Source organism: Ricinus communis, chromosome 1 (assembly GCF_019578655.1).
Source record: "Ricinus communis isolate WT05 ecotype wild-type chromosome 1, ASM1957865v1, whole genome shotgun sequence".
Lineage (NCBI taxonomy): Eukaryota > Viridiplantae > Streptophyta > Magnoliopsida > Malpighiales > Euphorbiaceae > Ricinus > Ricinus communis.
The window spans coordinates 3,020,615-3,045,497 of NC_063256.1; the positions used below are offsets into that span (position 1 = coordinate 3,020,615).

Consider the following 24,883-nt stretch of genomic DNA (forward strand, 5'->3'; position numbering starts at 1 on the left):
CCATGTTCTAGAATCTACTTATAAAAAGAGTAGTGTTTTCTTTATTTATTTCAAGAATTAGATCCTAAAAAACAGTGACGACATAAAAAGATTTAAGAAAATAAATTAAAATAAACAATGCCAAACTAATTAATAATGTGCATGTTAAAAAATTAATCAAAATCAAACCATCCATATATATATATACACTTCCTTTTAGAATAGGAATCGATATAGCTAAATAAAAAATTTCTATTAGTTGGGTTCTTTTTTGTATATTGCTTCTCTTCTTTCTCTGTCCCATTTACCTTGGATTCTACTGTAAAGTATCTCTGTTACCAAAAACTAGAATGGGAAAGAAAACAATAATAAGAAATCAGTTATATTCGATTGCTGAAAAAGAGAGAGAGAGAGAGAGAGAGAGAGAGAGAAACCTGCTCTTTTCTTGTCAATTTTGACGTTTCTTTATCACCAAAAGTATCAAATTAGACTTCTCCATCCACCATTGATGTCCTATCAAATCTCCTTAGGCATTGGATGGATTTCACCTATACGTGCAACAATAAGTACCCATATGTCAAGATTCAAATCAACGAAGTGTTTTCTATAATAAAGTGGCCACTTTTAGTTTATTTGAGATGAACATAGTTTGAAGTGTCCCATTTAAAAAATTAGATATTTAGAACCGAATGAAATTTTCAAATATTAAAGTTCAAAACCGAATAGAAACGATAAAAACTGAATCGATTTTCTAATTAGGTTTTGTTTGGTTCGGTAATTTGGTTTGAACCGAATACCCTTAGTTTTGTTATTCATGCTAGACATTAATCCTTAAAATTAAAATATAAAACCAAGGTTTAAAACCATTGATTAGTGTAAGAAATGAGAATTTAACGGTTTGTGTTAATTATGTTTCGAGATAGTAAATAGAATATATGGATGGTTCCAGCTAATTGCCCTGAAATGGGATTTGGTTGAGTTTGCAGGAGCTGTTTGTTATTCTTGTTTGAGGTTTGTTTTTCTCGTTAAGGTGTCTTCCCACATTCATGCCAAGGAAGCTTTTCGTCCATCCTCCTTCAACCTCTTCTGTAAAAAACAAAAAAAAAAATCCTTCAGTTACAATCCCAGTTCAGTCGTGCTACAGTTTGTTATACCCGCAATGAACCAGCTCCAAATGTTGTCCTCCTTATTATAAATTCAGAAATCACACCACCTTGAACATGGAAATCCCAAAAACCACGTAAAAAGAAAAAAACCATAATCATAATAATGGCTCGTGTTAGTAACTATATCATTTCAATCATCAATGTCATCTTCATAATCTTTGGCCTCGTAGCTTTAGGCTTAGGCGTTTATATTCATGTACACGGTGTCAACCATTGCCAAAAGCTTATGCAAAACCCTCTCTTGATAATGGGTGTTTTTGTTCTGGTGATGTCATTGTTAGGGTTATTGGGTTCATTTCTGAAAGACAATTCTCTTCTTATGCTTTATTTGGCTATGATATTCTTTCTTATTTTTGGGCTAATAGTAATGACAATTACAGTTTTTGCATTCGTGGTTACGCATAAAGGAGATTCTGGGATTAAGGCAAATGATGGATTAGGGTTTAAGGAATATAGATTGGAAGATTTCTCAAAATGGTTGCAGATGCATGTTGTTGATACATATCACTGGATTCCAATCAAGAATTGTTTGATTGATGCTGGGGTCTGCCAGACTCTTAGCCAGAATGCTACCCAGAAGGAATCTGATTTTTACATCATGAAATTGACTCCACTTCAGGCATGTACGCAATAAACATTCTACTCATTTTCTTTAATAATCAGTCCTCTGTTCCTTTAATTTTGCCATTCATTGATTTTATATTCTGCCTTCACATCCGCATATAAAATTAAAGAAAAACAATTCATTTATACATTTGTCCATTGTGTGCTTGCTTTGAATTCAATGTTTTTTAACTAAATTTGACATGTGTGAATCTTTGCCTCTTGATGGGTAAAAATAAAAAAGGAAAGAAGATGAAGTTGAGATCATAATAAGAACATTAGTTCTCTAAAATTTTCCATTTTATTGTGTAGATTATATACTTCAATAATTGACATGTTTTTATCTAGATTGGTAGAGATGAAACTAGTTTTGTGCATATAGATTACCTAAATAAAAGAAGTTCATTTAGAGATTTCATTTTATTTTTTAATTTTGTGAATGAGATTTCTAATTTTTTTTCTTTTCAGAACCCTAATTTTGATTTGAATACTCCACCTCTAATTAGATAAGAAAAATGTAGATTTGCTAGGGTTAATGGTCTAATTAGTTCAATAACTGTCTCTTAATATAACATCACTAAAATAGAAGCACAAAATCAAATAGCTGGTATGGATTTTTTTCAGTTTCTTATACTGTTGGTATGTATGTTTCTTCAGTCGGGTTGCTGCAAGCCACCAACATCATGTGACTTAGAATACAAGAACGCCACATTCTGGACAGTGCCAACGTCAGGGCTTCCCAAGAATACTGACACAGACTGCACCACATGGAACAATAAGCAAGACTTGCTGTGCTACGATTGCAATTCTTGCAGGGCAGGATTCCTAGCCAACTTAAGGAACAGTTACATGCTTCTTGCTCCCTATAACATCTTAACCATATGTTTTCTTTTGCTTACTTATTTCGTTGGTTGCTGTGCCAGGAGAAGCATCAAGTATCGGTATGTTAAATACAGTCCTTATATTTCTGCTTAATTTGCTTTTATTTCTTCATTAGGTCTTGGTGTATAGAGAAATTGGCCCAAGAGTTTAATGGGATGTTTCGGATTCAAAATCTCAACTAGCTAGCTAGTCATGAACATTCTTACGTTTGTAGATTTTATTCAGTTTTGTTTAAAGGATTTTCACTTTGTGTACGTTTATTTTCTCAATTTTAATTAGCTATACATGTTCCCTTTTTTTTTTCTTAAGAATTTGTTATTTACGGATATTTTTACTAAAATACATAATTACAGATGATAACGGGCTGTAGTATCTCAATCCGATCCGATTCTAATAGGATAATATAAAAAAGAGTTAATAAAATTTGTGATAAATATATATAACAGATAAAATACGAATCAACAAGTATCTAAATTGCGTGTATATGAATAAATTTATGTTAATGCGATGAACATAAATTTAAATTTTTTAAATTTTATTTATTTTATAGATTATATATATTATGTGTAAATATTTATGTTAGTATTTGGTTATATTATAATTTCTTTAGGAAAATGTAGCTAATAAATGGGTTTGGAACATATACCGATAAAATGCAGATTATTTTAATAGGATTTGGAAGAGGTACAAGTAACAATGATAGGTTTCTAACAGGATTTGAGATGGGCACAATAGATAAGGTATTGTTTATATTGTTTTCGGCCATTTTATGTGTCTTCATCTACGGAGTATGTAAAAAATAAATCACTTTTCAATTTAATAAAATAAATACTGATAGTGGATTATAGCATTTTGGCTTTTAATTTAAAAAAGTTATATAAAAGTAATAACAAAAATTAAATTACTCTAAATTCTTAGCTATTGAGTTGATATAATTTTGCTAAATGTGCAAGTGACTTAAGATTATGAATATAAATTTTATTGTTGTTGTCGTCAATTTATTAAAATTTAATTGTTAAACAAATTATATGGTTTATATTTATTATCAAATTTAGTATGTATTTTTAAATTTTTTAATTTCAATATCAAATTTTAATATTAATTTTTTTTTTTTTAGCTTTCGATGAAATCATCAATGAAATTTATTAATATAGAGCATAAACTCCAACAATTAAGAAAAGGAGAGGTGGAGTCGGAATCACTATTAAATATAATTTAAGTATATAAAGTTAATAAAATTCTGAATTTAAGAAAAATGAAATATTTTAATAATAGTTTGAGTCAACAACTCTAATATTAATTCAATTTTTTTTTCAGTATAATTCATGCAATGTTAACAAATTTGACGGATTGTTTACACCTCTTTAACATTCTGTAACCACTGGAATATTGCTGCTGAGATTCAAATACACTCATTTGATTTATCTTCATATTTGTTAGTTTATACCTATTAATCAAATTGATAATATGACATGTACCTTATAGTAAGATATCAACTTAATTTCTTATCCATGGCCTAAACTCGTCAGGAAAGATAAAAGTAGTATATTTATAAGCAATAAATATTCAATATATCTTTCTTCCTTTCAAGTTAGAATAAAAGTAATATACTATATTTTAAAATTTTATATTTTTTTATCATTTTTCTTTCCTTTTTACGTGTAAAAAGTATGTTTATTTGAGTATAAAAAATATATTAAATTAAATGAATTTGGCCGTTAATTTAAAAAATATATTAAAAACAAGAGTTGATGGAATTTTTAGATGAGATTTAATGCAGATCTAACCTTCTCAATATGTAAACTTCAGAATTTCGGATCATGGATGGAAAATAGGTAGAAAAAATAGAGTTGCAATTCGGACTGTATCAGCTTAAAAGGGTTTTGTTCCAAATTGTACCAAAATGATCGTTGACTATATTAATTGTCTTTTGGGAAAAATTCAAGGGCCATTTTGTACGTTTAGCCTCTTTTTGTGTATTTCTTTTTGGTGCAGAAGAAAATTAGTAGTTGGCATTTGGCAGCAGCCAAACATCAAAATTGAAACACGCGCACATACATTTCAAGAACTAAATACCTAACCCGTTGTCTTATTGTGGCTTCTGGCTTCTGGCTTCTGGCTTCGGCCACCCTTTAAAAGTCTCCTAAAGACTAACGTCCCTTCCAACAAACAACCACCTGTTCCTCCACTTGGCTTTCATCGCCTCTCGGCGGACTTTCCTACACCACCTTCTTCTTCTTAAATCCATTAATAAAAAAAGACCAGACTTTCCTCTTCACTCCTCTCTTTGCACATATCCCACTTCCCTCAAACACACACAAAAAGAAATTATACAGTAAAAATGGCTGCTTTGACCACTGCACAATCAGCCAACCTCCTCAACAAACCTTTCTTTTCTTCAAGGCCCCAATCTTTCTCTTCTCCAACCCCCACTTCACTTTCCCTTCCATTCAAATCCCGTTCTTTTGTTGTTCGTAACTCTGTCGCTGTAGCACCATCCTCTGCCACCAAGATTGCCAAAGAGTGCAAAGTGAAGTCTGTCAAAGCTAGACAGATCATTGACAGCCGAGGGAATCCAACAGTTGAGGTTGATCTTGTTACTGATGATCTTTACCGATCTGCTGTACCCAGTGGTGCCTCTACTGGGATCTACGAAGCTTTGGAGCTTAGAGATGGAGATAAGAGTGTTTATGGTGGCAAAGGTGTACTTCAGGCTGTTAAAAATATTAATGATATTTTGGGTCCTAAGTTGATCGGTGTTGATGTCAGGTGATTGTCAATGTTCATTACTTCTATGCCCTTTTAGTCCTGTGCTTGCCCCTTTCTTTTTGCTTTGTAGATGTTAACTGCAAGATTGATTACATATGAAAGGTAAAGATAGCGTCTTTATTGTTTTGAAATCACATGTAGAATCAAATTTCTTTTTTTTTTTTTTTTTTGGTAATTTGGGATTTAGTAGCCTAAGGATGGAATAGTATTGGATGTCGGGGAAGCTAAGCTATATTAAAGTCTGTATTTTACTGTTTTGACTTACCACAATATTGAATTCTGAGTTTGTGCTGTCTTTGTCTCATGATTGTGTTGAACATCCAGATTGCTAAGCTCACTTTTCAGATATTCTTGCTTGCATAATATAAATTAATAATTATTGATTTACAGCATGACCCTCCACCTTTCAAGTTATGGAGCTGTTTCTCGTAATAAAATCTGCCATCTAATTAGTGTTAATGCGAACTTGGTCATTCTTGTTGCATCCCCGTGATATTAGGCTATTTATTTCGTGGATTTTGTTTTATCTCCTATTGAGTCGAGCCCTGAAATTTGCAGTTGCTCTCCTTGTAAGCTTGATGATTTTTTTTTTCTTCTTTCGTTTATTGGTTATATAGTTAATTATGTCAGTGTCGGTTTATATGTTTCACTAGAAACCAAGATGATGTGGATGCAATTATGTTGGATATTGATGGAACTCCTAACAAGTCAAAGTTAGGTGCTAATGCAATTCTTGGGGTGTCCCTGAGCATATGCCGGGCAGGTGCTGGAGCCAAAGGAATGCCCTTGTACAAACACATTCAGGAATTGTCAGGAACAAAGGAGCTTGTAATGCCAGTTCCAGCTTTTAATGTGATAAATGGAGGCAGTCATGCTGGAAACAATTTAGCTATGCAAGAATTTATGATCCTGCCAGTAGGTGCAACTTCATTCGCTGAGGCCCTCCGCATGGGTAGTGAAGGTTAGTTAACTAGTTTTTACTTTGATGATTCTCTTTTACTGAAATCATGTAGTTTAATTGACTGTCAACTTGGCAACATCATGTGCCGTTGCATTTTTGGTCTACTTCAGTGACTTTGAATAAGATCTGCAGGATCCTCTTTTACCTTTTCTGAAATGTTTGACTAAATGAGAAAAGAAAAATAGGAATAGGAAAATGAAAATGCACTGTAAAGTAAAGCTACTGTGAATCACAAAAATTGATAACAACATGGAATTATAAATCAACTATTAAATTTCAATAGTCATGGTTTACCAGCAGTTAACCTTGTAGTTATGCTTTAGTATATGCTGACATGGTTGCTTCAAAAGTTATCAGTGAGCAGCAGATAACGATTCTTGTTGACATTACAGTTTATCATACACTTAAGGGAATTATCATGTCAAAGTATGGACAAGATGCTTGCAATGTTGGAGATGAAGGGGGTTTTGCTCCTAATGTTCAGGATAATAGGGAGGGCCTAGTTTTGCTTATGGATGCAATTGAAAAGGCTGGCTACACAGGGAAGGTATGCTGCATTTAGTTTATTTAGTGTTTGAAATTTCAACTTTTGCTGATATAAAGTATGCACCCAAAAAATGACAACAGATCAAAATTGGAATGGATGTTGCTGCTTCAGAGTTTCTCACAAAGGATGGAAAATATGATCTGAACTTTAAGAAACAGCCAAATGATGGTGCTCATGTGCTCTCAGCTCAGAGCCTTGGCGAGCTCTACAGGGAATTTGTTAGGGATTTTCCTATTGTGTCCATTGAAGATCCTTTTGACCAGGATGATTGGAGCTCCTGGGCTTCACTACAGTCTTCAGTTGATATCCAACTTGTTGGGGATGACTTGTTGGTCACAAATCCAAAGAGAATAGCTGAAGCAATTCAGAAAAAGGCTTGCAATGGTCTACTTCTCAAGGCAAGCATCAAATTCTCTTTCATTTGTCTCTTTTCTTGTATTGGTGCTAGAATTTTTATGTTGTCTTTTGGAAAAAATAAATAAGCAAAAATGAAAATTGATTAGTGAATTGTTTAGAAAGTATTCCTCCACGGTGCTGACTTTTAGTTCATTTTTATTCATGGAACTTTTCAGGTTAACCAGATAGGCACAGTCACCGAGTCTGTTAGAGCAGCACTTGACTCGAAGGCTGCAGGTTGGGGTGTGATGGTTAGCCACCGAAGTGGTGAAACTGAGGACAACTTTATTGCTGATCTTTCTGTTGGCTTGGCTAGCGGACAGGTTTTATACTAGCTGAACTTCTCAAACTTACCTATCTATTATGGATTTGTTTTGAAAACATGGAATTGACTGTTTATGTTTGTTGTCTAGATCAAGACTGGGGCTCCTTGCAGAAGTGAGCGATTGGCCAAGTATAATCAGGTAAACTGTCATTTGCCCCCTATAACTGCAGAATAAGGAGCTTTCTCCCTTATACCAATTGTCTGTCCTGTTCCATTGTGGACAAAACATGGATCTTACATTTTGTTAGAGGGCCAAATAAGTAACTAGGATTGGTCTAATTTGATCAAACTGATTGCATCTTGGAAAATTAACTTCCGATAGATGATCTAAAATATTCTGATTTATTCGGCATCCTTGACCTTTCTGAGAGCAGCATAGATTAATTAGATTGTTCTGTTAATTTGGTTGGAATGATGGTCCTTAAACTAATCTCCCAAAATTGCACCCCTCTTAAACATTGTTAGAATCTAGCGGACCATTTTATAAATTATTTTATAAAATGCTACGTTCATAATTCCCTACTTGGGTTTTGATTTTGGCTGCAGCTTCTGCGTATTGAAGAGGAGCTTGGAAATGTGCGTTTTGCTGGTCAGGCCTTCAGAACACCTTAGGAGAAGGAAACTTAAGTCTCTTGGCAGTATAGAGTAGCAGATGAATTCAGCATCTTGGGGGGTTGCTTCCAGAACCACAATTCCACTAGACCTTGGAAATCTTGAGAAAAAAGTTTTGGCGGAAATCATTAAAATCAAAATACATTACAGTTTTCTAATTAATTATGCATTAGAAACCAGGTCATCTTAGTCAGGGAAAACACAAGTGTGCCTCCGGAATAAGGAAGTTTTACTTTAAAAAGTACCCGTTGGATTATAAGAGAACTCGGTTGAGTGCGAGTCTCTGTGTTCCAGATCTGTACCACTTTCTTTGTAATTTCATGTGCCCTTTAATGAGAATGCTTTGTCAAACTTAATTTGTTTAACTTTGAAGCACATTGCATTTTAGCACTAGTTATGATAAACTGCCTAAATGCTAATAGCATTTCGCCGCTTTTTTTGTTCTTCCTTATTATTATTCTCTTACAAAGACCATATTTAGGAAACTACGAACTTCTATTATTGTAAATTTCAGGTCATTTTCTTCGTCCCTATAGTTTTATTGCGTATTAAAGGAGCCATGAATACCAACAGGAGAGGATATTAATCCACTCAGATAACAGCTTGTAAATCCGCTCTCTTAACAGCCATTCAGAAAAGGACTTGAAAATTACAAAAACTTTAAAATGCAATGCAACTATAGGGACAAAGCAAACAAAAAATCCAAAACTACAGGGACCTAATAGTGGGTTTTGCCCTATTCTTTAATAATGGTACAAAAAGGTGCAAGGCGTGCATATGAAATTTATGTACTATTTATGGTGAACTTAGAATAGATAGAGTAGTGAATGAGTCAATCATCAATAGGGAAGCGTCATGTAACACCCTTAAAAATGTAGGATGAGGCAAGTCTGGATGCCACATCAAAATCCGTCAAGAACAATAGACAGTCCCTTCAAAAGGAAAACCTGTATGAGTTGCTGAAGGGATACAGCTTATTAGAAGCTTTATATGAAAATTAGTACAATTTCCTGTGCAAAATTCTAGGTCAAGTATATTTCGTAATGTCCTCACAAGAGAGTAATAGAATTGTTGTTGAAAGAAGAAAGCTATTGCAGGCACACTTTCTCTGAAGCTTGAACCAGATGAAGTTAGAAGCATGGACCTTACGGATAATTAAGAGTCAAAGATTGAGAGCAGGGCCAGCATACACTCCTGGACGCATGTAAAGATACTCAGGTGTATCTATTTCTGCCAGCCATGCATAGTCTCCTTCTTTTTCATCACCTATCTCGGTTCCAATTCCTGTAGCTGCAGGGTAGTGCATTCCGTTAGCTACTCAACATCTAGTGCATCCGATTGCCATAAATATTTTCAAGTTGCATACTTGCAGCATGTCACTGAAGAGTAGCGAAGAAAGAACAAATTAAAGTAATCATATTACAGGAATACTTACAGAAAGGGGAATAAGGGTAATCATGGTAGTAAGTACATTTCCTGCCTGCATCTTCCTTGTAAGGAGGTGTGAGAATATCAAGCACAGCACAAGGGGTAACTGCAGTGAAACAGTGGACATTGCCCCCACTTTTTGGGTACAAGACCGATGTCCCGCATGGAGCCGTCAAAACTTTATCAACCGCCAACTTTGCCAACTTTACTGCCAAAGATAACATTCTTGTCACAATACAAGTGTGCGCCATGTCTCACTCCAAAACTGATAACCAAAACCCATGAAATAGCCATATGCTGCTACCGCATGTATTTTTAGCTTTTCTTTACTAATTATTTTGGTCTTTTGAACTGAATTATAGCAGAACTCCAAACAATCAGCATTTAAGCACCATTAATGGCGACAATTAGCAAGTTATGACAACTAGAGGGGATACTATTCACAATGACGAGCCTAGATCTAATGCAAAATATTCTGTAGGTAAGTATTCAACTGACCAACTTACATTCTGTACATAGCCGAACAATGATCTAAAAATTGGCTGATAATGGGCTGCTTTATGCTTGATATTAAATATTCTAGAAACTTAGGCCAACTGTCCGAGCAATTACGTTGTTAGCAGATTGCTTCAATCATTAAGATGATACACGGCACATGGAATCTGAAAAACCTCTGACTTAGGACTCTGAGTTTTATGTGTTTGGTTTACTGAGGGATCTAAGATTTATCAATTATCCAACGTTATAGACCTAAAGTGATTCAAGATACTTGGAATGGACCCATATCTTGCATTCCAGCCACTTGGAATATTAGACAATATGCTCTCATATCACTTTTCCTTTCTGGAAATCAAATAACCTCAAGAATAATTAGTGCCAAATATTAGTATTGTTCTTCTCTCAAATTTCTTGCATAATTTACATTCTTTCTTTAAAGCCTAGTACGTCAGGTGAATGTTTTTCTCAACAGCAGTTATGTTTGATCATTTGATCGATAGCATATTGACTTTGTTTATCATTAATTAGTTGCTCTCTTTGCTCCTTATTACAAATAAATATTTTATTGCTGGTAAATATTCTTCGTCATTATCTTTTTGCCACCTGCTAAACAATCAACCGCATATTATAGTAGTTTGTTAACTGCTCATAACATTTTGACAAATATTAATACAAGAAGCTATACCTCAGTGTCACAATTACCTAAAGTAAAATAGATTAGCACATAAACAAAGAAGGAGCTATTCCATTGTAAAGAAAATTGAAAGGATATGTGGACACATTGCCTGTACGGGGTAATCATAACATTCTTTTTAGTGCCGACATGATTCAGAAGATGAACCAAACAAAGTAGCTGCATGTTTCTACCAGAAAACACAGCAATAATCATACAACGAGACATAGCATTTCTCATGAAGTGATTGAAACGTAAACTAAAATCCACGAACCAAACACCAAGTGAGGTACTGGAACAACCAATGCACTTCATAAAACTCATTACATAGTATTGATGCTGCTGATATACTAATTCCTAAAAACAGGCTCTATTATTTCTTTTAATAGATCTAAGCAACAGAGGCCATTAGCAGCATGGAACATGTGTGAGTTGTCTAAAAGCTGCAATTTTTAATATGATTACAAGTCCAATCCAATCAGTTTTCACTTATAAAAAATGTTGACCTCCCAGTTTAACATATAGGAGCTCCACCCTCATCACAGAAAAATATATGGACAAGTAACTCTATCAGGTTAGAAGAAAAGAGATTTGAGTTATGAAGTATGGATTGAAGCTTAGAAATGAAATGGTTCCAACTGACAATTACAAGGGGAAAATGGAGCAAAAATAAATGTCATACAAAATTGGCATTCAAGATTAAATGTCAAACAGGATATTGAAATTAAAACCCCATGTTAGAGCATGCCATATATCCAAATTCTACCTAGTTACTATAGGGAGATTACAGCCTTGAGAATGAACAAGTAAAAGGTCAACAGAGTAGAAATAGAAAAATTCCTGTTAGCTTGGAGGCCATAAAACCATCATGTCAAAAGCTGGAAAAGCAGATAAGAAAAACCAAACCTGATGGATAACTGGATCCCTTGCTGTCATAGATACAGGTAGGCTGAACCCAATCATAAGCTTTAACGTGCAAAGAACCATAGAGAAGCTTGCTGAAAACAGTCATTCCAGGATGGTCATGGAGTGGAATAACTGAGGAAGTAGGAAAACAGAATATACACATCTGCATGAACAATTACTTTTGTGTTAAGCAGTTTTGAACAGCAAGAGTCTAAATTTCCCAAGTAAATGTCAGATAACTTAGTTAAAATAAATAGCAAGGCAGAGAATTAAGGCAGAATTTAGTGCAGAGTTTGCTACTCCACATGCATGGAACTATGGACACCTATACAAAAGCAACTAAAGGAGGTGCAGTAATACTAAATGATTTTGATGGTTATCAAAATCTGGTAAAAGAGTCGATTTGTACAACATGTATACCAAAAAGGAAATGAGGAAAAAGAAAATAAGAACTCTAGGTTATGAAAGCAACCACACTAAGCATGCAACATTAAAATTTCATGTGCACAAGTTTTAGTTGCTGACTGATGACATTATTTTAGAGCAAGGGCCATTAGTGACAAGTGTAAAAGTAAATTCTCTCTGAAAGAAGACTTGAAAGCTCACCGTAAAATTTTCACACTCGTATATATCTATGTATGTAATTGGCTGAGACCATCGAGCTACCCGATTTAATCGATTCATATCAAAAAATCCATGCCCCCGATCATCATCTAGATTTTCTTCTCTGAGCCCTACATCAGCGGGTTGGATTGTGTCTGCAGAGTGGCATTAAGTAATGATGCATCAGAGCAATAAAGAAAGCATGCGGTAAATTTACAACATAACATATAAACGGAGAAGAAAATAAAAAAATTGAGTCATACTTATCCCTCTAACTATAAGTAGTGGTCAAGTAAGAAGAGGTTGCAGTGAAGAAAGAGAATAAGAGAAAAATGATATACAATGAAACTGGACCGCACTTATCCTTATAATACTTTGAATCCTCTATTAACAACTCCTAGAGTTGGATATTCCGGTCCAAATAGTAGGTTGCTTTTATAGTAGATTACATAGATAGGCAAGACCAAACTGCCACCAAAATGGCACTTATCTTGGACATTAAATAAGAATAGCTATTCCAAGACGTATCTTCTTACAAATTCTTCTATCCCAAACATAATCATTGAAATGCGTTCTCTTATGCCCAATTGATAATTGGTTTAATTCAAACTTAATAAAGTATGAACCCTTATTCTCGTATTAAATAAGCACCATAAAAAATGTCAGGAACATGAAATGATCAATCTAGTAAGTCCTGCAATAGAAGTTAACTTTCTGGTTTGTCCAAGAGATAATTGCCATTAGATAATGTCCAGCATGGCCATGAAAAGAACAAACACACTTGCTAAGATACTAAGAAAGCTAATCAGCATTCAACTGCTATTAGGTTCATGCACAACGACAAAATAGTAATCGCCTGACTTCATTTAGCTATAACTTTTCCAATTTTTGACCTCAGAATCAAGCAAACACTTCAACATGCATGCTGCAGTGCTGAAAAAAGGTAGAATCTAAACGAATCCCAGTTCATATCTCCAATTTCCCTTTCAAAACAAAGCAAGCCCGCATTAAACATCTTCTAATTCAAAAAAAACCCACCTCATAATTCCTCCAAAATGCAATCGCGAAGTTCAAAATAAGCACAAACCTCAACAAACGAAAGAAAAAGAAAAAGATATACCCAAAAGAGAGCAGAGCTGGTGGACAGCAGGAGAAGATTGAGAAGGAATTCCAGAGGGTCTAAAGGTGTTTGTGCAAAGCTCATACAAAGCCTGAACTTTAGAAGAGGAGCTTTGGTTTGCCATGTCCATGTGAGTCCTGAAACACACTGCAAATAATGGGTTATTTCTGGCTAATGAGAGTATGGTTTTTGCCTTATCAGTTACTGCTTGATGCAATTTAGAAAATATTTTGGTCATTATTGAGGAATTAATAGAAATTTCTTTTCAAATAATAAAAAGGGCCCAGCAAAAGAAAAAAAGAAAAAGGAGAAAATCGAAGATTTTTTAACTGAAACTGGACTGCTTGTGTTGTTCAATTGTTTGTGTTGAGTGGGTGTGGTGTGGTTGCGAAAGTTTAGTAGTCTCTCTCTAGTTTGATGATGGTCAAGTTCTTCGTAGCGGTGCCACGTAAACAGCTGAGATATGTCGGATTCTTGCACTGTTTTTCCTTTAACGGCGTGGTTCTTGAATTTAAGTATGGTAAAAGTTCAGAAAGAAATTATTTGCTTACGTGTAGGAATATAAAGGGGCTGGAAAGCGGAATGACAATTTTTCACAATGGAATAACAAAAATTCGATGTCGACCTGTTCCACTATTATAAACGAAAATATATATATTTTTTGTCAATTTTATTTATTCAGTTTTTTGGAAGAGATAATTCTATTTTTATTCTAAAATTTATCAAAACAATAACAATTGAGTAATTAAATATTTAAAATTAATAATTAAGTGTAATAATATATAAAAATAGAAAGTAAATTTATTTATTTATATTAAATGAAATGAAAAATAAAAGATATATAGTAAAAATGTATTGTAAAATAATAAAATAATAAGCTTATCTGTCATATAAAAATATGTTTTTACCAAGTCATTATAGTTTTATAATACAATAAATATTAGAATTTATGAATTAAAAATTAAAAATTAGAACTACTAAATTCAGGATTAATAGAAATAAGAGAATAAAAGTTATATAAGATAAACTTTACTCTAAAGGTATATTACTAATAAATCCACTTTTATTTTTCTTCATCTATGTAAAAGTTTAAGAAAAATTTGACAGTCATTTGCTAAAAATATAATTTTATTATTTTTTTCAAGTTATCATTGCTCAATTATTAGTTTTTAAAATTCAACCATTCGATTGTCATTTCTTGACAAGTTCGTATATTAAAAAATAGAATTATTTTTTTTAAATATATATATATACATAAAAAAGTGAATAAATATGTCAATTAATATTAAATAATTACGCACTATTTAAAATAGAATAAATGCATATTTCCTTCGTGCATTTTTATTTGTTCATACGGATTATCGTATTTTTATTTTTATTAAATTTAAATTATTTTTTAAGAGCGAGTTAGTATATATATTTCATGTTCCATTAATGAGAATGTAAATAATTTTTTGGATTTTCTTTCATTTTTTCTATTGTACTTTTATTTTTTTAACAATAAATTATTAGCTACAATAATTTCTTAAAATTTTATTATTTAAATTAATATATTTTATAAAATCACAAATCTATTAATAAAATATTTAAATATTAATAACCAATTAAAATGCATCATCTATATTATTGCGGCTGCTAGTATAAAGTTAGCTAATGCTGATTTTTAAAATACTATTGCTGCCTCTTATTTGAAAAATAAATTAACGGTTCGTTGGCCTTATATCCCTACGTAGTATTGATCCGTCGGCCTTTCACCTCACTAATTATCTAATTATATACGGTTTTTTTTTTGGCATATTCTTTATTTCCTTTTAGCCTATTGGATACTAGCAATTGTTTCCAATTATATGTTAGTTGGTCATTAGTATCTGTATATTTTATTAATAGATTTATAAATTAATTAATTATCTAAATAATTAATAATTAAAATAATAAATTAAATATATTATAATATTTTTATTATTTATTATTAATTAAATTTAAATAATAAATTATAAAGGATTATTTCTGTTAAAGATAAAAAAATTTAAAATTATATTGAGAAAATATTTATAAAGAATTTAATAAAAAAATCTAAAAATTTATTTATTTTTTATTAACAATGCTTGTAATACACACTAACTTACTGTTAGAGAATAATATAATATCAATAAAATAAAAAGATATAAAAATTTAATAAAAATAAATAAAAATGTGCAAAAACAATAAAAGTGCATAGGCTAAATATGCTTTATCCTTCTAAATGACAAAAACAAACGGAAAAAGAAAAAGGAAAAATACAAAACTTCTACGGTAATCCCTCATCACACGCATTTATTTCTTTAATTACATTTTAATCCATGATATATTATATTATAATTATTAGAACCATAATATTTTAAATAAAGAATAAATATATAAAGATACCAAGAAAAGGACCAATCTTTTTAAATAAGATCTCACACGAATTTTCATTATTATCTAGTAATATTGCATATTATAAATTAGTTTTTAATTATTCTAATCTTAAAATATAATAATATCTTATATTTATAATATTAGCTTATATAATACTAAAGGTTAATTAATAATATTATTAAAATTACTTTTATATTGTTATACTAATAATTTATTGTAATTTTAAAATATTATAAACAATTATTTAACAATTTCTTATTTTTTTCTATAAATTTAATTTAATTTAATTATTTATAATCAAATAATTAGTTTAATTAAATACATGTACAAATATTTTATTCTGATAATATAATGAATATTTAGTAATAATTTTAAGACCTTAAATTTTTGTTTAGTCTATTAGGAAGAGAAAATTTAGCCAACTTAATTGTATAATAAATAGTTGATAAAAAAAAAAAAAAAGGATAATGAGTGGGGTCGGCTGTACTGGATTTGCCCCTGCAAATCAGTGATTTAATTTTTAAATTTTTGAGACTGACAGCGAAACATCTTGGCGGGAAATAAAGGAACATAATTAGTTGCTTTACGTTTAGTTGAGAGTTGAGAGAGCAAGTTTGAAAAAGGAATTAGGGTTTCTTCGACACTCAAAGAAAATGGAAGGTGGCAGTGAAAGCGACGCAGTATTTGAATCACTAAATCTAAATCCCCGACTTCTCGTCAACGAAGTACTTAACACAGTCGAGAATTTACTCGATGAGGCGTTCGATTACTATCATCAGTAAGTCTTCCATTTCACAACATTTGTGTAAATATAATTTTTTTTATTGCACTTTTTTTATTTTTTATTTTATTTTGGGTTACTGCAGAGAAGCTTCGACTCTCGTGAACACCCAAGACACTGATAGATCGGAACATTTAAGTCAGGTAGAACTTAATCATTTATTTTATGTTCAGTAACAGAATTTTGATAGGTAATTTATTCATTTGTTTCTTTTTCCCTTTTTTGCTAGGGAATTGATAAAATTCGCAATGTGATACAACATAATGTGGGAATAAGGTTGGGTATGTGGCAAGAGTTCTGTTCTCGCCACTGTTTTGCACTTCCTCAAGGTTTCTCTTTGCCAAAAAATGTACGTCTTTCTTTCATTATTCAAGTAATTTCCTTTTTTTTTTTTCCTCTTTTATGCCAGTTTATTTTCATCCGTTGTACATCTATCTCACTGATGGTTGCAGATTATTTTTCCACTGTTTCTCACATCTTAACCTTTATGATTATGAGATTAGAAACATTACATGAGAAAAAATAATTGCTATAAGAATTTGGCAGGTTAGCTTATAATGAAACGTACCAAATATGGTTGATTGTTTTTCCTGCTGCTATTGAGAATGTGTTGGCGGTGAGAACAAGATGGAAAAGTTAATGCTTCTATTGTCTTTTACATATGCACATTTAGAAGCTGATGGTCAATTACAGTTGCTGGGCAGGATTAGTAGTGATTGCATCCTTGCTTTTGAATGTTGGTATGAATTAGAAATGTAGACTCACTGGCATTGAATTGACTTGCTGTTTTATCTCCTGTTATCCTTGAGAGGTAAGAATGATGCAACCTTTTAAGAAGAGAAGTGCAAAATGCTGACTTTGTGTGAGTTGAAGAATAGATAAGAAACAATGTTGTCTTTTACCTTCAGAAAAAGGAAAAAAAAAAAAAGGAACAAGGTATTCTTTTTTATTTTTCCTTTTGTATTTAGATCCAAGATATTTGCTGAGATTGATGATGCGCATAGCAAGGGCATGGAATTTCTTGTTGACTTGCACCATCAATGAAATTAAAACTAGGGAGGGAGGGATGCCAATTTTTCAAGGTGAAATAAAATGGTATTCTAATAAATGGTAATGTTGACCAAGTTACCAGCTTTAGGGAAGATGCAGAAAGAAATTGGTAGTTTGAGAAATTTCAGGGAGAAGTCAGAAGCTGCTCAGGCGAGAATGACGAAAAATGATAGAACTTGCACATCACGGGTCTTTTGCTGACATATTTGATTGGGCTTATTTTAACCATACTACTACATGTTGGGTCTAAATGGATGCTGCATTAATTCTGCTTTGAGTCTATTGGCTTATAACAGTGTTTGCAAGCACATATTGAAATTTTCAACAGCTAGAGACTAGAAAAAGAATGAAGGAATGGATGTAAAGAAGAGGAAGTGTATGCAACAATAATACAATTTAGCCTATCTTGGAAATAGGAGTTAGAACACAGATAATCACATCTTGTTGATGCTTAGTGAAATACCAATTTCCTTCACCAAATCTTGTTTGTGTTTGTTATACTTATGATTGACATTTCTTCTATAATGTGTTTTTTGGAAGGAGTCACTGGATGAAAGATTAGCAAGCCAAGATGTGCTCTGTCATCCAGATTTGGATGCACAATTGGGGTCCTTGAGAGACAGGCTTAATCTGGTAAGAAGAATTATATATTTTATCTTGTAAGAACTTCCATGCGCATGTATTTGTGATTTTTATTTTTGTTCAAACTTGAGTTTTTTTCGTTAATTTCAGATTATTTTCTTTTTGGAAATTGATTCTGTAGATTGGGAAGGAGACAACTCAGATGAACCGTGAGCTTCAAGCACTAGAAAGACAGTCTACTTTAAGTGACAGTCGCACTGCACTTGCCAATGAAGCATTACAGTTTTATGAGAAAAGTTTTGTAGATGACATGTTTCAAGGTAATTGTGTTAAGAAATTAATTACATTTAATTTTAAAATGGCTATATATACCATAATACTTGGCATTTGCAGAAAGCAACTAATATTGGAAAGAAAATCTAGGAATACTGCAGATATTACTTATATGAATTGTGAAAAGGTGACTAATTGAAAGTCTTAGTTTTAGCTCATAGAAAGAACGATGATTCCTGGCACCATTACTTAGTTGTACAAAAATGAATCTTGCTGGCAGTATATGTCGTTTGTTTGCTATTTCTGATCCAACATATACATCCACACTTCTCAATGGAATACTCCTGTTTAAGATGTTTTAGTGATGCTTTTAGACTTTGGAATATATCTACTTCTGTATTTCTTGTTCTTTGTTATTTTCTTGGCTAAATACATATTTATGCCTCTGAATTTATATCAATTAGTGAATTTAATACTTTAACTTTCCATTTAATCTAACAAACACCTGATTTTTATTTTTTCTTAATATCTAAACACCTTTAACTTTCAATTTAACCTAACATACACTTGAACTTTATTTTTGGTGATATTTGAAAACCCTTGTGCAATACATGTGGACATATTGAACGAAGACACATGTCAGAAAGTGTTAAAATATTACAGAAAAGCAAATTCAGGTTTTTGTTAGGGTAAATTGAAAATTAGAGTGTTAAACTAACTAAATAGTCAAAGTTCAAAGGCATAAATATGAGTTTGGCCTATTTTCTTTCCATACTTTAAAGGTCTTAACCTTGAAGCCATCTAAACTCGTTATCATTTCCAGCCACACCAACTGGCTGCAGAAGAGGTTTTGCTAAATCTGCTATCTTAGATATTACATTTAAAGTAATTAGATATATCTTGTATTTCTCTATATTTTGTATTGGGTTAATAAAGGGGCTTTGCCTTTTAAACGTGTGTTATCAATGCCATTCTTCGAGCTAGAGATAATCTTTTGTAGTAGAAGTGACGGCTCTACTTCAAATATTCTATGAATAAAGGTAGGTCAGAATTTGGTGAAGTAGTGGAAAAAAATTCATCTGGAGACGTGAGGGTGGTTGTTAGCTCTTAATAATCATATATATCCTGAAATCAATTGAAGGCTAAAATTTTAGATGATTTATATTTTTATTGCTATTCACCCTCAATAAATCTTTTGCCATAGAGTTGGTCAAAACGGCATCTGAACTTCGCACAAAAATAGAGAAGCTTAGGACAAGAAGGATTGAAGATTCAGACTGCAGTAGAACAAAAAGGATTTGTGATCCAAAAATAGATTTGTCCTCACTCAATCATGGTAAGAATAACACCAGAGGAAGATTATGTTTTTGATGCATCTAAGTTTCTCTGCTGTATGATGCTTGTTTTGTTTTTAAGGCCTGTTCAGTGCAAAGTTGGAAGATCTTCAGGAATTTGTTGCTGTTTTGAAGAAATTGTGAACTTCATATGTTGATTGTCAGACGTGCTGTACAATTGGGAAACCTCCTTCTAATATGTCTTCTTTCATGCAATCTACTTTGGTTGGCCTGCAATCTGCAACCTCGTGTGATTTGAAAAAAGATTCCATAATTATCTAGTCCATGTATGCGCAAATACATATACTACGGTTGTACATTGATCAGAATGTGATTACCTTGAATGTAAAACATTTCTTACGTTGATCAAATATGTGATTAGTTGTGCTGTTTTTGAATGGGGATGTGGAAATGGTTTAGCCCGTTCATGTAGGTTTTGCTGGTTAGGTATAACATAATTACTCCAATCATGAAAAATATATCAGAGAACACTACTGGGAGTCAGGAGATGCTCTACTTTTTGCCTTCAGTTTTGGAAGATGGAGAAATTATTTGACCAAGCTGTTAATGAATCTTTATGAGCAGTGTGTGAAGATAATGAAGACAGAAGCCCAGAAGTCGAGAAAAATATGAATAATAAAAGAACCCAATGTGCTCCTTTGGTCTTCTAGTGCACTTGAGTTGCTGTATCATGCAACAAAATAGTTCACCTCTGTATCTGTATCCAATCAATTTAATAAATTGATTGGATGGTCAGGCAAAACCTCTTTCCTGCTTAATATGCGTGGATTTTGGATAATTCTGTGAATTCTAATGGCCTTCAAGCCCAAAATTGCAGATAAAAGGAAGGAAATGTAATGGAGATTTACGATAATAAAATTTTGAGATTTTTATTCACATACTTGAACAGACTACCTCACGAAAAAGAATAACAAAAAATATATAAAAATAAAGCATTATATTGCAGAGTTTCATCTTTACAGCATGCTAATGAAAATATGAGTAAATTTGCAAAAAGAAAAATAAAAAAGAAAAGAAAGATGATTAAGAATTACATGCATGTTCCCAGTTATATCCTTGTGCTTGTCCAAACAAAATAACAGTATTAATATGTCCATTAATTTGCAGTAATTTGAAACAAAATATCGAATATAAAACAATATAGAGTTTCCTATTATAATTAAAAACTGCCACCCTTCAGGGCAAGCACAAGATGAATCACAGACCCACCTTCAATATCATAGTCCCTTGTTGGTCTGTCATCTCCAAGCTGTTTACCGGGATTCCTTCCTGCTTGCGATTAACGGTTCAGTTACAAGCTGAAAATCATCATCGATTTTCTTTCCTGTCAGGGTCTTCACTTCAAGGATAGTTCCTCCCCTGAGTCTTAACACGAGATGAAGAGTCGACCCTTTTTGGACGTTGTAGTCAGCAAGAGTTCGAGCATCTTGCATTTCTTTACCACCGAATATTAATCTCAGTTGATCAGGAGAAAGAGGCTTCCTTTCCTTGCCATTGATCTTGGCTTTGACGCTGAGGATGGTATCGCTGCTCGACACCTCCAGAGTGACGGTCTTACCGGTGAGGGTCTTCACGAATATCTGCATGTCTTAGCTTTTTGGCTCGAGGGAGATTGGAGTTTGTTGAAGCTATTAACTGATTAATAATGGCGAGGATTGTTGGAGTGAACTGATCCTCAGGCCTATTTATGGACGAAATTTTTCAGGTTGGTTTTCGGATTCCCATCTGCTAGTCGGAGATAGATTGCATGCAAGTGCGTATGACTGACTACAACATTATTCTCTTATAATTGGTTTAGGATTAGGAAATTGGAGATTTGGTTAATTCACCATTTAACTGGTTTAATTATATTAGCTTTGATTTTTGATTCTATTAATTACCAACTTTAATTTTATGTATCAAAAGATCAAACCAAATATTATAGATTAAACAAGAAAATTACATCGATAATCATTTGATTATTGAATTTGAACAAATAAAATAAAAATATATAAAAAAAAAATTTTAATTTCAAATCTTCACTCCATTATACGTTTCATAATAGCTTTTTCGAACTCATATATAATAGCTTTTTCGAACTCATATATAATAATCTTTCTTCGTCTAATGACATTATCCTATTATAGAAAGAAATATAAAAAATATATTAATTTTATTTATGTTTTTTTCTTAATACTGAGAAGATGAATTAATTTGAATATGTAAACTAAGTTCCTTCGTATGTGTATATGCTCCTATATTAACCATAAATTATTAGTATTTTATTAACATCAGTGGATTAAAAATATTATTATTCTTTCAAAAAAAGATAAAAGAATATTATTAAATTTATAATTTTAAGACAATTCATGAAATTTAATTTAATTTTTATATTAAAATGTGTAAGCTTTCTCCTTTATAATTATTTACATACTTATTAACATATCCACGTGGTAAACAATTTTGGATTATTGGTTTTCTTTCTAGAAAAGAAAAGAAAAGAAAAGAAAAACTTAAAAATTAAATAAAGGGGTTTATTATAATAGAGAAGCGTAGGCCCAAAATCATTTTAAGCTTAAACCCTACTACATATAATAGCCGAAGCACACAAACGCAGAGAGGACGGACCGCAAAAACCCTAGTCTTCACATAACTTTCACTGCGCTAGAGAGAGAGAAGAGAGATGGGAAGCGATAGTGAAGCAGAAAGATCGCATAAGCATGAGAAGGAGAAGAAAAAGATTATAGCTTTATCACCTATTGCCAAGCCACTTGCTGGCAAAAAGCTCTGCAAGAGAACTCTCAAGCTAGTTCGCAAAGGTATATGCTTTTACATTATCTTTTTATTTCTTTATGGGAAAGAAAGCATCTCGCTTGAGTTAATTAGAAACTTGCTTCAAATGAGTCTAATAAAAAATTGAAACTTCGAGTGCCATCTAGTTTGGTGACTGGACTCAGGACTCTGGAATTTTTAATGATACATTATGTGATGTTTTCTAGATTAGAACAATTGGATATTTTGTTATTGTGATTTGATTAATTTCTGGTATATGTTTCCATTATTTGGTGCTGGGTACAACTTCCCTTTCATGAGTTTGGTGTAATTACTTATGTTCTTGTTTATCAGCTGCTGAACACAAATGCTTGAAGAGAGGAGTGAAAGAGGTGGTCAAAAGTATCCGTCGTGGTCATAAAGGGTCAGTTTTCCTTATTCATGGTAGACTCTGCCGAAACTTGAAATTTCTTAAACATTGATTGTGTTGGATGATGTTAAAGGATTTTAAAGATTGCTAAATCCTACTGCATAGAATCTTGATGCTTCAAATCAAAATTGTTTATTTTATAGCATGTTACCTACAACGAGAGAAGTAAGGCAGGGTAGTTTTTAACTGGGTGGGATTGGGTCAAAGGACATAAATGGTACTTGTATCGTGTTTGTTGCAAAATTTGATGGTGCAGATGTGTAGCATTGATCTTGTAAAAGCTGATACCAGTACTATTGTACTTATGCAATTGTTATGTCCAAAGGGAACTTGGCGGAGATGTGGGTATTTTTGGAACCTTGCCCCTGTTTTCTTGTTTGCTAGTTCATTGTATTAATCCTTACCTGTATAGGTTAGTATGTCATGGATGCACCTGCAGTTTGTTGCCTACATCTTTGATATGTACCAATAGTTGGTGGCTCATCATTAAAGTTGCATATCTTGAGCTTTTATTTACGTCTTTTAAACAATTTCTTCCCATGTACTTTTGCAGAGCTATTTCAAAGTATTCCGATGCTATTTAGTATTTATGTTACACATCACTTACATGTCGAGTTACTTGAGTCCTGATGTTAAAGTTCGAGGCCTGAAATTGCTTTAGAATCTTTATGATTCATCTTTTCCATTGGGTGCAGGTTATGCGTCATAGCTGGCAACATATCTCCTATTGATGTAATCACTCATGTTCCAATCTTGTGTGAAGAGGCAGACATTCCATATGTATATGTTCCCTCAAAAGAAGTAAGCCTTTTTTCCCCTCTCTTTTTAACCTTGTTTTGGTGTGCCACAACATGCTTGTTCTCTCTCTCTTTTTTTTTTTTCCTTGTATCAGAGATGCAGGCATGTAATGTTTGGTTAATTTCATTTTCTACTTCATCTCTTTATCCTTTAAGAATATTTTTTGCTTCTCAACATAAAACAGGATGTCCATTTTCTGTCAGTAAATGAGTGGATTAACATTGCTTGTTATTCATCCATGTTAACGTATTTGTTCCAAAGTTGTTGCGAGAAGACGCTCAAAACATTTTTACAGTTGCATGTCTTTATGTCACTCATCTAGTAATACAACAGAAGTACAGGACTACTTGTAATTGGGCCTAAATGTGGAAAAATATTCTTGACATTTTTGGCATATGATAATGAGAACCCTTGACAGAGTCCTAAAATGTAGGGTTAGTTAAAATAAATTACTGAATTTATTGATTTTATTTTTTGTTGTGATACTCCCTGATCCTGGCTTGTTTCTTTTCCCATAGTCTCTCGTTTACCTGCTTTACTGATAATTAATTTGTTATGTTAATCTACCATTTCAGGATCTTGCAAATGCTGGAGTTACCAAGAGGCCTACATGTTGTGTTCTGGTGTTAACCAAGCCTCCCAAGGGAGAAATTCCCCAGGAGGAACAAGAGAAACTAAAGGCAGATTTTTCTCAGGTTGCGGCGGATGTGTCTGAGCTTGCATCCTCTCTTTTCTGATCAACAACATGACACATTTAATGTAGCTTTTATCCAATTTTTAAACTTGATGTTGGCTGATGTAATATGTAGTTGTTAATGTCGTCTATTGCATTTGGATAAGTTGCCAAGATTTTTGCTCTGTTTCCTTTCCCCAATGCAATTGTTCAATATATATATAAGAACGTCACCGTGTCTCTGGTTGGAATTAATTTTTTAAAGAATCAATTAAAATTTAACTTTAAAATTACTAAATTTATATTGAAAGTATGACCACCAAAT

The 24,883-nt window shown here is 32.6% G+C and overlaps 6 protein-coding genes across 8 annotated transcripts; 4 read left to right on the forward strand and 2 right to left on the reverse strand.

Annotated features, from left to right (window-relative positions):
• Positions 1 to 810: 810 nt before the first annotated feature.
• Positions 811 to 2,884, forward strand: LOC8264564 (tetraspanin-11). Its single transcript, XM_048370486.1, has 2 exons — positions 811 to 1,768; positions 2,338 to 2,884. Exons 1-2 carry the CDS (start codon positions 1,249 to 1,251, stop codon positions 2,721 to 2,723), a joined length of 906 nt encoding a protein of 301 aa, XP_048226443.1. The 5' UTR covers positions 811 to 1,248; the 3' UTR covers positions 2,724 to 2,884.
• Positions 2,885 to 4,730: 1,846 nt separating this feature from the next.
• On the forward strand, positions 4,731 to 8,605 carry LOC8264565 (enolase 1, chloroplastic). Of its 2 annotated transcripts, none has more exons than XM_002511965.4 (7): positions 4,731 to 5,399; positions 6,053 to 6,360; positions 6,753 to 6,907; positions 6,988 to 7,305; positions 7,480 to 7,626; positions 7,717 to 7,767; positions 8,175 to 8,605. In XM_002511965.4, exons 1-7 carry the CDS (start codon positions 4,972 to 4,974, stop codon positions 8,238 to 8,240), a joined length of 1,473 nt encoding a protein of 490 aa, XP_002512011.2. In that variant the 5' UTR covers positions 4,731 to 4,971; the 3' UTR covers positions 8,241 to 8,605. The 2 variants fall into 2 exon arrangements, with proteins under 2 accessions (XP_002512011.2, XP_048231445.1); XM_048375488.1 differs by having other exon boundaries at positions 6,753 to 6,903; positions 6,984 to 7,305.
• Positions 8,606 to 9,068: 463 nt separating this feature from the next.
• On the reverse strand, positions 9,069 to 13,999 carry LOC8264566 (plant cysteine oxidase 3). Its single transcript, XM_002511966.4, has 6 exons — positions 13,796 to 13,999; positions 13,469 to 13,728; positions 12,352 to 12,503; positions 11,746 to 11,908; positions 9,676 to 9,876; positions 9,069 to 9,530 (listed from the first exon to the last, which is right to left on the reverse strand). The coding sequence occupies exons 2-6, from the start codon at positions 13,704 to 13,706 to the stop codon at positions 9,403 to 9,405; spliced, it is 882 nt and encodes a 293-aa protein (XP_002512012.3). The 5' UTR covers positions 13,707 to 13,728; positions 13,796 to 13,999; the 3' UTR covers positions 9,069 to 9,402.
• Positions 14,000 to 16,319: 2,320 nt separating this feature from the next.
• LOC8264567 (protein MIS12 homolog) lies at positions 16,320 to 20,283 on the forward strand. 2 transcript variants are annotated; one of them, XM_015727276.3, is made up of 7 exons: positions 16,320 to 16,643; positions 16,732 to 16,789; positions 16,876 to 16,995; positions 18,240 to 18,329; positions 18,460 to 18,598; positions 19,756 to 19,887; positions 19,968 to 20,283. In XM_015727276.3, the coding sequence occupies exons 1-7, from the start codon at positions 16,519 to 16,521 to the stop codon at positions 20,027 to 20,029; spliced, it is 726 nt and encodes a 241-aa protein (XP_015582762.2). In that variant the 5' UTR covers positions 16,320 to 16,518; the 3' UTR covers positions 20,030 to 20,283. The 2 variants fall into 2 exon arrangements, with proteins under 2 accessions (XP_015582762.2, XP_002512013.2); XM_002511967.4 differs by having other exon boundaries at positions 16,326 to 16,643; positions 18,237 to 18,329.
• Positions 20,284 to 20,609: 326 nt separating this feature from the next.
• Positions 20,610 to 21,643, reverse strand: LOC8264568 (ubiquitin). The gene is given in 2 exon segments (XM_002511968.3): positions 20,610 to 21,165; positions 21,167 to 21,643. Coding segments are annotated over 2 exon segments (426 nt in total). The 5' UTR covers positions 21,493 to 21,643; the 3' UTR covers positions 20,610 to 21,065.
• Positions 21,644 to 22,446: 803 nt separating this feature from the next.
• Positions 22,447 to 24,734, forward strand: LOC8264569 (H/ACA ribonucleoprotein complex subunit 2-like protein). The gene is made up of 4 exons (XM_002511969.4): positions 22,447 to 22,704; positions 23,012 to 23,081; positions 23,783 to 23,888; positions 24,461 to 24,734. The coding sequence occupies exons 1-4, from the start codon at positions 22,569 to 22,571 to the stop codon at positions 24,620 to 24,622; spliced, it is 474 nt and encodes a 157-aa protein (XP_002512015.1). The 5' UTR covers positions 22,447 to 22,568; the 3' UTR covers positions 24,623 to 24,734.
• The last annotated feature ends 149 nt before the right edge of the window (positions 24,735 to 24,883 follow it).